At 41.9% G+C, this 10,973-nt stretch overlaps 1 protein-coding gene across 1 annotated transcript in view; it reads right to left on the reverse strand.

The window, feature by feature from the left end:
• The window catches only part of SNX31 (sorting nexin 31), a 57,552-nt gene that overhangs the window by 40,339 nt on the left and 6,240 nt on the right, over positions 1–10,973 (reverse strand). Inside the window, exons 3-4 of the mRNA XM_035011646.1 lie at positions 7,040–7,154; positions 3,502–3,566 (exon numbers count right to left, since the gene is read on the reverse strand). Coding sequence (XP_034867537.1) covers positions 3,502–3,566; positions 7,040–7,154 — 180 coding nt within the window. The remainder of the gene's footprint in view (positions 1–3,501; positions 3,567–7,039; positions 7,155–10,973) is intronic.

The following is a 10,973-nucleotide window of genomic DNA, read 5'->3' on the forward strand; positions in this document are numbered from 1 at the left end:
TGGCTGCAAGCTCGGTGGGCCAACGCTCTCCTGCATTGACTGCATCTATTTACCGCCAATAAATCGCTTTGGCCCTGCAAGGTGGCCAGGGAAGGGTCTCCTGGAAGTTGGAGTAGACTCACCCTCAGTGCTAAGTGGCTATTTCTTCCCTTTTACTAGTATCAGTGCTGAGGCTTCCAGAACGCCGGATACTGTGTGGTTTGTTGTTTTGTCCCTAACGGGAAGAAAAAGCTAGAGTATGATCTGATCTCCCTGCCCACCCCAGAAATCTTCCAATACGAGCTCAGTTGTCACTTCCTTTAGAAGGTCCCCCAGACACACACTCATCCTATGGCAGTGTCTCCTGGCCCTCTTCTCATGGGTCACACGTAGAGAACGGTATTTGTACTTCACACTGGGGAAGTGGGCCCGAAGCCACTGGAGTGGCAGGGCCCACATATGCTGCACCATGGCTGAGAGGACAGAAATCTCGACACAGCCCTAACCTTCTTCTGGGTCATGGCCCTGTCTCCCGGCGCGCACTCCTGCATCACGGTGCGCGGCCCCGTCTCACAGTATTCATTACATTTAGTGCCATGCCCAGTGACTTTTCTTTTTTTTTTTTTTTAAAGATTTTATTTATTTATTTGAGAGAGAGAGAATGAGAGACAGAGAGCATGAGAGGGAGGAGGGTCAGAGGGAGAAGCAGACTCCCTGCCGAGCAGGGAGCCCGATGCGGGACTCGATCCCGGGACTCCAGGATCATGACCTGAGCCAAAGGCAGTCGCTTAACCAACTGAGCCACCCAGGCGCCCCCCAGTGACTTTTCTATCTCCCCAACAAGCCAGTAAACTCCATGAGCTGGACTGATTGCTATTTCCTGGTGTCTCCCCCCACCTCTAGAGCAGTGTTGGCTCTCGGCGGGCATTCACTACGTATTTGTTCAATGTATGAATGATAAAGGACAGCATAAAGCAGGACAGGGATGCAGTGAGCACAGGACCACCTTCCTGACTTAAACTCCTTTTTCAAAATCATCAACCTCCTTTATAAACATCTTTGGAAGCAAAGGTACCTCTGTCCTGCTCTCCTTTTGGAGACAGACAGAAAACAACTGGAAGGAAAATCATCCTTGAGGAAGCTGAAAATTGTCCCGAGCCTGAACCACTACTGGGTTTTCAGAGGGGGCCTCCAAGGGCAGTGAAAATCGGACCTGGTCAGGGAGGAGAGAAGCAGAGGTATCGAGGTGCCAGGGAACTCAAGTTACAAGGAAGCCGTCTTCAAGCAGTTAATCCCCAGGGACTAGTATATCTGGGTGGACAACTGCCGACCCATTTTAAATGTACCCATTTTTGTCTGTGGCAGGGGAGCTCACACACAAAAAAATGTGCAGACACATCATCTTTGCAGAAAGCAATCTCTTAACATGGTTGGGAAGAGAAGAAAGGACTGGTCTTAATGGTAGCAAGTACTTCCTAAGTGTTAAGTTTGCCAGATGATATTTAAGTGCTTTAAGAGCTATTGAAGGCTTACTTAATCCTCAAAACAACCCTGTGAGGCAGGAGCGATTCTCCCTATTCTACAGCTGGGGAAACTGAGATACAAAGAGGCTAAGTAAATTGCCCCAAACCGTACAAATTAGAAGTCAGGCCGCCAAAATTTAAACCTGGGTCATCTCACTTGCACTCTAAACCACTAAGCCAGTCCTGAGACTACTTAGTCGGTAAGAGGGTTTAAAATGCTAGATCATGCTGTCTGCACCCGTGGCTATGGATTCTCGGCTGGACACACTGCTCGGGCCTCCAGGCAGAATGTCAGAGGAAGTGCTCAGAAACAAGAGGTAAGATCCAGGAGTACAATGGACAGATTCAAATGACTCAACCCCAGCTCCTCCTCAACACTCCGTATCAGCTGCTCACAAAGCACAGCCCTTTCCAAAGCTGAGTGATTGCCTGAGAAGAAAGAGTAAGCGCCCCCAGTAAAACTCCTGCGTGGAAGTGGGGGAGGAATCGTGACCAACTAGGGGTAAAAAATATATTCCCCACACCATGCCACTAAGGAGATGCCACTCAAAGAATAGCTGAAGGCCTCAAAAAAGAGGTATGATAATAAAAAGGTAGAAAAGTAAGCTGACAAAGTTGACGGAAGACACGGAAGAGAAAAATAAAGCCATTACAAAAGTGAAAATCTCATCAGAGTAAGCAAGGTAAGGTCAAACACTAACAGAATTAAACCAGGCAAAAATCTTTCAGATTATCAGAAGAAAAGACACTCAAACAAAGCTCCAAAACACTGATGCCCCATGAATGGTTTTTAAAAAGCACTGAAAGCAAAAGTCATAATGCACACAAAAAAGATGATAGAACTGAGGCCAAATGTACCTCTGGGGACTGATGTAGAAGGACTGGCAAGATGCAGAATTTTAAAAAACAAGTTTCAGTAAGTGCATGGAGTATGTGTTTATTTGTAAAACAGAAAGGATATGCATACATACAAATGCATGCAAATGCACAGAAACATGTAGAAAGAACACACATTAAATGGAAACAGCTGTCTCTGAAGAGGCATGCTGGAGGTCGGTGGTGGGATCATATGCCCTTTTGTGCTGTTTGAATTTTATGACAACAATCTTTTCAAAGAAAGTATGTATTTTTTGAGCCATCAAGTATATGTGAAAATATGAACGGTGACACAGTGGGAGACTTGAGGGTCATTTCTCAGGTTGAATGGACCAGTTACTATACCAACATGGTTGACCCACGGAATAAATGAAATTTGCTTCCATTTTTTACAAATCCCATCAAAGTATCATTCCTCCCCTAGCTAGGGATCCAGTTCAATAATATCACGTTACTCTTATGACTTCAATCTTTGCAAAGCTTTCCATTCAGTCAAGAACATACTTGTAGGCATAAAAATGTTCCCCCATGTACAACGAGAATGAGTGGTGTGCTAACCAAGCCTACGTGGCAAACTTCCAACCTCTACAGGCAAGTGGCCAGTGGTTCTGTAGACCAACAAAGGAAAGGGAGTTGCTCTATGTCATTCTGTTCAGACTGAATTTTCTCTGTGATCCATTTACAACAGAGTTAGGAGCAGAGAAGATACAAGTAAGAGTTGGCCCAGCTCTTCCTGCTGTCTTGATGTCTTCACTGTGGCACACTGGATCCCATCTACAGAAGGAAGATTCCCAAATTGTTGTGAAGGCCCTTAATGATGAAAGGTTCTCTTTCTCATGGCCAGTTTTGAGATGTACAATGCTTAGGCTACAGGATTTAAAAGGTATCTGTTTACTTAAGTTCAAAGGTCAAGTGACATGCTTCTTTTCCATCTAGAATCTAAACCTCCAAAAAAACCCAAAACAAACAAACAAAAAACAACTGAAATAGGAACCATCCTCCAATTACTCCAAATGAATATATTTTACCCAATGTGGGGTCGATGGCCAGAAACACACACATGGTAACTAAGAGACATGTTCAGCAGCAAAATAATGATCTTAGTAAAGAAGAGCATGCTTACCAGCTGTACAAGTTTTAGAAAGTCAATGAAGACATCACTTCTCAGCATGTCTGGGTCCATGGTTACTGAAAAATATGGATGGTGAGCCAGGTTAGCATGGGGCTGGGTTGACTTCTCTGTTAAATTGCTCTGTCCTCCAGGGAGCCCTGAAGGCCTTGCCAGTGCACCCCTGCCTCCTTGGGCAATGGAGATATGACCTAGCAGATACATGAAAATCCACAAAGCTTGCCTCCTCCAGGCAGCCTTGACAGCAACGTGAACCCATCATATCAGTCCCAGGAGTCTCACTTTATTCACACATCCCCATATCACTCAATATCCAGCTTGCTCCCCTACCAGGATGATGATGAAGTTAATGTGAAAAAGCAAAAGATCTTAAAACTTGGACCTGGACTCCCACTTTGGCAAGACATTTCTTAATTTGAAAATCTGAAATCAACCAAGAAACCCTGATTGAGAGTACCTCTCTTAATAGGAGCTCTCAAGAGGTTATCCCCAGAGAAGTGATTGTAAGGCTGTCAGAGAGATTTAAAGTTTTCTATTCTTCTATACCTATAAGAGTATTTCCCTCTTGATTTTTAAAGCTCAGATACCAATATTCAGGTGCTGTGGCCAGAGCAGAAGGGCAGAAGCTTTCCCCTGAGAAGTCTAAGCTCCTGTAGGAGGTGCTCTCCAGCCTGCTTTCTCATTTCTTACCCTCCTGCCTGTAACGCCTCTCCTGGACCCCGCACTCTAGCCAAACTTACGTACTTACTAAATCTGTAGCAAATGTCTTTCTCTTTCCCTTCACTCCCATCCCCACCAAGCCTTTTCCTTCCTTCCTTCTTTCTCTCTTTCTCTCCTTTCTCTTTCTTTTTTCTGTTTCTCTTTCCTTCCTTCCCTCCCTCCCTCCTTCCTTACCTCGCTTTTTCCTTCTTCCCTTCCCTTCCCTTCTTTTTTTGTTGCCAATTCAGTTGACTGCCTCACTGTAACTTCTACCAGCATTCAAAACTAGCACTGACTGAAGTCATTTCAAGTTGTATCTTTCCCAACAATGCAACATTTTTCAAAAGAAAGTAATGAAAAAAGTCTCCCTATTATGAGAAACTTTTTATAAAAGGTATTCCCTCTTTTTTAAGGGAGATGATTTTGGGGGGTGGGGAGCCCTTGTCTTATTTTCTGGAATCTATGTGGTGGATATGCAAATTAACATTATAATTGTTAGCTTGGATTCTTGGAGATGGGGAAAGCTGTTGAAAAAAGTGTTCAATCAATTAGTATTTACTGTGCAACTGTTAAGAACCAGGTACAATGCTAAGCACTTTGTCTATTTTACTTCATTTAATCTTCACAACAAACCCTGGGATAAATATTATCTCTATTTTACAAATAGACACTGAAGCTCAGAGAAGGTAAATGTTTTGCCCAAGGTCATACAGCCAGTGAAGTGCAAACCTAGGATTTGACTCTGGGTCTGACTCTAGAGCCCATGTCTTAAGTCACACTGTCTCCTTGCTCTGCCTTGCCAGAGGAGGATGCAGGAGATATCCCCATGATGTGCACAAAGGCCAGGCCTGGAAAAGCAACCCCTTAGGCACTGTGATCATTTGTGGAGAGGCCAGCAGTTAAAGGAGTATTTCCCTACGACATGAGAAATCAAACCAAGAGAGAAGAAAAATTCAACAGATATTACATTTTGAGTTTGAAAAGGCTTATTTAACAGGTCTAAAAGAGGTATATTCTCCATTACAAAAGACAAATGGGAAATAGAGGACTTCTAGAATTTTTATTTACTATCTTTTTTAAGGAAACAAGTGCCACCATGAGAGTAATGAAGTAAGTCTGTAATTGCTGATCTAGAATGGTCTATAAAATATAGATTTTTAAGAGGGAAAAATCAACTTACAGAAGAAAAACACATTTTTTTTTGTGCTATGAAGGGTATTGGTGGGATAGTTGGTGTAGTTTGAAAAAGGTCTCTAGATTAGATAACATTATTTTATCAGTGTTAATTGCCTGATTTTGATAACTATAGTGTGGTTGTAGAAGAGAATGTCCTTGATCTTAGGGAATACACACAGAAGTACTTAAGGGGAAAGTGGCTTGTGTATGTAACAAAGGCCTCTCAAAACATTATATATAATACACACACGCATATCCTGAAATTGAGAGGATGATAAAGCAAATATAAAATGTTAGCATTTGGGAAATCTGGGTGAAGACTATACAGAAATTCTTTGCATTATTTCTGCACCTTTTTGTAAGTCAGAAATTCTTTCAGAATAAAGTTTTTAAGAATCAGGTACCGAAAAGTATATAGAGTACATTCCAACCTGTGTTTAACAAACAGGGATGTGCATACACACCAGCAGACACAAAAACTGCTTCCAAGGAATACCTAAGTCATAGTGTTTACTTCTAGAGGCCTAAGGGGGTGGGGGCTGGGCTGGAAGGGAATGTACCTTTCATTTTATACTCTTCGGACAGGATCTACTTTTCAAATATTTTGTGTATATACTATTTCCCCTTTTCAATACTTGAATGCCAATTTTGCTACTTCTCCCCAACCCCCTTTCTGAGAAACCCCCTTGCGGTGCACAGCATTTGCAGGATGCAGGCAAGGGCCAAGGACCAGGGTACTGCAAGCCTCATTAGGGTCAGAGCAGACCTCTGAGGCTCCCTGGTTGTTGGACAGAGATGGAAATGCAACTCTGATATTTCCTGAGAGCTTTCAGGAAAACAGTTCATCTCAGCCCTCCATTTTGGTCTCAATCCAGGTAATAGGTCTTTGACTTTTACAATCAAAGCCAACATACAGCACCCAAAGGCAAATGTGAAAACAGAGTATTTTTAAAACCAAATACAGGGCACCTGGGTGGCTCAGTTGGTTAAGCGACTGCCTTCGGCTCAGGTCATGATCCTGGAGTCCCGGGATCGAGTCCCGCATCGGGCTCCCTGCTCAGCGGGGAGTCTGCTTCTCCTTCTGACCCTCCCCCCTCTCATGCTCTCTCTATCTCATTCTCTCTCAAATGAATAAATAAAATCTTTAAAAAACAAACAAACAAAAAACCCCAAATACAAAGGCCATATTTTGTATGTTTCCATTTATATAAAATGTTCAGAACTAGCAAATCTATTAAGACAGAAATTAGTATAGGGGGTGATAGAGGCATGTGGGGGTGAGGAATAAGGAGTGATTGATAATAGGTATAAGGTTTCTTTTTGGGGTGACAAAAATGTTCTCAGATTATGGTGGATGGTTGCACAATTCTGTAAATATACTAAAGACCATTCAATTGTACAACTTTTTAAAAAAGATTTTATTTATTTATCTGAGAGAGAGAGAATGGGGGGCGGGGCAGAAGAAGGGTCCCCGCTGAGCAGGGAGCTGGACATGGGGCTCGATCCCAGGACCCTGGGATCATGACCTGAGCCGAAGGCAGATGCTTAACTGACTGAGCCACTCAGGTGCCCTGAACTGCACATTTTAAATGTGTGAATTTTACAGTATATGATCTGTATCTCAATAAATCTGTAAAAATAAAGTCCAAATACATACCATTCTGCAAATATTGTTCCAACTGGTCCCTCCTCTCATCAGCCATGGATGTGGTCATTGCAAGATAATACTTTGGTGGAAAAGGTGGCAGGCAATTTCCAAAGACCCGCCTCAGCTGAAAGATCCAGAAAACACACAGTTAAGGCAAAGAACCTCCAATTCAAGGTTGATGAGACACCAAAGCCTCCTCTTAGGGCAAGTCTCATTCTAGTACTTAATTTAAAATTAACCCTTCCTGGTGGCCAAAAGGAGGAAAAGGGGATGATTTGATTTTCTTAGGAAGGAGTTTATTTCAGGATAGGTTTCTGAAGATACTATTAGACATACTACAGACTGACCTCTCCAGTCTGAGTTTGGTAGATTTGGGATACCTTTTAATTTTTCATTTGTTTTTGTAAGACTGCCCACCACTCATGCCATACAGTGTTTCTTTAACTCATTCTCCAACAGTATCTGTGATAACGATGAGCATAGTTAGGAATTTAATTCCCCACCCCACCTCCACCAAGTCTGAACATAACAGATGCTTACAGCATGCGATCTGATATGGTATCCCCTGGCCAGTACTAATGGGCCCTGGGAATATGGTTAGTCTGACTTGAGATATGCCATCAGTATAAAATACACTCCAGACTCCCAAACTTAGTACAAAGAAAAAAAAAAGTAAAATATTTCACTAATAACTCCTTATATTGATTATATGTTGAAATGGTAATATTTTAGGTATACTAGATTAAATAAAGTATATTAAAATTAATTTTACCTGTTTCTTTTTATGCTTTTTAGTTGGGCTACCAGAAAAATTTAACTTATATAAGTGGCTCACATTATATTTCTATTGGACAGTGCTGGCTTATAAAATTCCTGTAAGGCTGACATGTGATCCCAGTAGCAACCCAGTGAGGCCCTTCCCACCCTCCTACTCACCCAAATATTGATCCAAGACCAAGGTGGCAATTATTTTTATGCAAGCTAAATAGTGGATGTATCAAAAATATGTTTTAAAGTTTGATAATCAAAAGTGCATCTTCCTTCCTCGAAGGAAGCCATGCCCTACAGTTGAAGAATGAAGAATGAAGTGTAGCTAGCCCTACACTTACAGTAGCAGCTTGAAGATAAGGCACGGCATCATTCTCTTTAAAGTAAGAGAAAGGAAGGGCGCCTGGGTGGCTCAGTTGGTTAAGCCTCTGACTCTTGACTCAGGTCATGATCTCAGGGTCAGAGCCCCTGACATGGAGCCCCACGTCAGGTTCCACGCTCAGCCTGCTGGAAATTCTCTCTCATTCTCTCTGTCCTTCCCCACCCTCTCTGAAATAAGTAAATCTAAATAAAATAAAATAAAATAAAATAAAATAAAATAAAATAGGAGAAAGGAAACTAGCCAGAAATCAGGTTTTAACATGGTACCTCTGCAGAAGGACTAAAACTCTTACTATTGCATAGTCAGTGGCTTAAAGAAAATGAAAACAGATTTAAGAGAAACAAAGAGGTAGAAATTTTAATTCCTAGTGGACTTTGTCACAAACAGTGTGTATCTGGTGAATATTTACAATGCATAGGCCCTAGCTTCAAAATACATCAAGAATCTTACCAGTTCTCAGGACGCCTGCGTGGCTCAGTCGGTTAAGCATCTGCCTTCGGCTCAGGTCATGATCCCAGGGTCCTGGGATGGAGCCCCACATCGGGGTCCCTGTTCAGTGGGGGGTCTGCTTCCCCTTCTCCCTCTGCCTCCTCCCCCTGCTCATATTCTCTGTCTCTCCCTCTCTCTCTTTCAAATAAATAAATTAAAAAAAAAAACAAAAAACTTACCAATTCTCTCCACCCCCACTGCCATCACCCTGGTCCAAACCACTGTCCTCTCTTTGCCCCATTACTGCAACAGCTTTACAACAGATCTTTCTGCTTCTGCCCTTGACCCCCTTCAGTTTATTCTTAATACAGCATCTAAGGTAACATTCTAAAAAGGTAAGCTAGATCAATCCATTGCCCTGCTCAAAATCCTTCATGGCTTCCTATCTCACTCAAGGGAAAGTCAATATCTTTGCAATGGCCAAGAGCTGAGCCATTCAACATGATGTCCACTAGCCACCTGTGACTACTTAAATCAATTAAAATGAAATAAAATTTAAAATTCAGTTCCTCAGTTGTACTAGCCACATTTCAAATACTCAACAGTATTCGTGGCAAGTTGCTACTGAATTGGACAAAGCAAACAGAGCATTTCCATCAGCACAGAAAGTTCTATTGGACAGCATTGGTCTAAGATCTAGAAAGGTTAGTAAATGCCTGCCTGTAGGTGAGATACATGAAGTAAATGGATGGCAGTTGATGGGAGTCAGGTTTTTCATTCCTGAAGTGAGAGTTTTCGGATAAGCAAGGGCAGTAGGCTGGAATGATCCATGTGGTGGTGGATGATAGTTGGAGATCTTGGTATGAACTCATGTTTAGCTTAACATAGATACAGATGGTTACATATAAAGAGAGTTATAGATATGTGTATACACATATTTCCTTGCTCTGTCAGCTGAGAGGGCCTCGAAGCAACAACACGATAGTAGCAACGAACATACCTAGTCTGAGATCTTGGTTTCTCTTAACCATTCCCCAACTAAAGCAACCAGGGCTCCATGAAGAACATAGCTGATTTTTTAGAACTGAAGCAGGAGATATAGAAGAGGCATCTGGGGCATCTTGTAGCACCAGAAAACAAGAAAGTGCTCGAAACAACAACAACGGGCACATGTGCAAGAGTTACAGGAGCAAACTTGAAGGAGTTTCCATGGGCAGAAGCTGGAACAGGTAAAATAGCAGAATAAAGCAGTATTGAAGTATAACCCAAAGTATAAAATAACTATCCAGGAGCCTATGCAGCTATCAATTACTGAAAAAATACAGAGGACAGAAGAGACAAATCCGTGAAGAATCCTGAATAATTTCTGTAGATACTCATCCCATGAGGAGGTGGAGCATTAATCTTCACTCTTTAAGTGTGGACTGCACATAGTGACTGCCTTCCAAAGGGTACACTTTGGAAAAGGAGGAAGAAGAGTAACTCCACAGTGCTGAAACCTGACAAACACAGCGTTAGCCAGGTGATCAAGGCATCAACAGTGGTTAAGTCATGTTGATGGTAGGTGCTCTTCCTGTGATATGATTAGAACAACAGGGACCTCTGTGGTCTTCCATAACCCCAGCCTGGCCATGTGAAAAACGTCTGATTCTAACAGAGGGACATCTCACAAAATAACTGACTCGTGCACCTCGAAAAGGTCATTAAAAACAAGAAAAGTCTGTGAAATTGACAGTCAAGAGGAGAGTAAGCCGACAACTAAATGTAATGTGGTGTCCTAGATGGGATTCTGGGGCAGCAATTGGACATTAGGTTAACACTAAAGAAATATAACTGAATTGTGGTCTATAGTTCATCATAATGTATTAATACTGGTTCATTAATGGTAAATGTTCCCTACTAATGGAAAACAACAGGGCAAACTGGGTGCGGGGATATATGGGAACTCTCTGTACTATCTTTGCAATTATTCTGTAAATCTAAAACTGGTCCACAAAAATAAAGCTCATTAAAAAAAACAAACAAACAAACCTGATGTTCTGGCTTCTTGAAAAATCAGAGGTTCTGGAATCACTGCGTTCATATTCTTCAGATAATCATCCCCTTTAGAGGAGGCCTAAGCAATTTCCACCAGTCCCCATTGCCTCTCACCTGGCCCACGCCTCTCATTTCAATTACCTGCCTGACCCCCATAGCCATCAAAGTTTGCAAGCTTTCCTCCTTTAAATCTGGTAGTATAAAATATTATAGCAACAATTTTTTTTAAGTCAAGGCAATTTTCCTGTTATGCTAAACACTGCCCAAAGTCACCCCAGTTTAAAATAAAATAAAATAAAATAAAATAAAATAAAATAAAATAAAATA

Source organism: Mirounga leonina, unplaced genomic scaffold, assembly GCF_011800145.1.
Source record: "Mirounga leonina isolate KUSES-001 unplaced genomic scaffold, KU_Mleo_1.0 Mir_165, whole genome shotgun sequence".
Lineage (NCBI taxonomy): Eukaryota > Metazoa > Chordata > Mammalia > Carnivora > Phocidae > Mirounga > Mirounga leonina.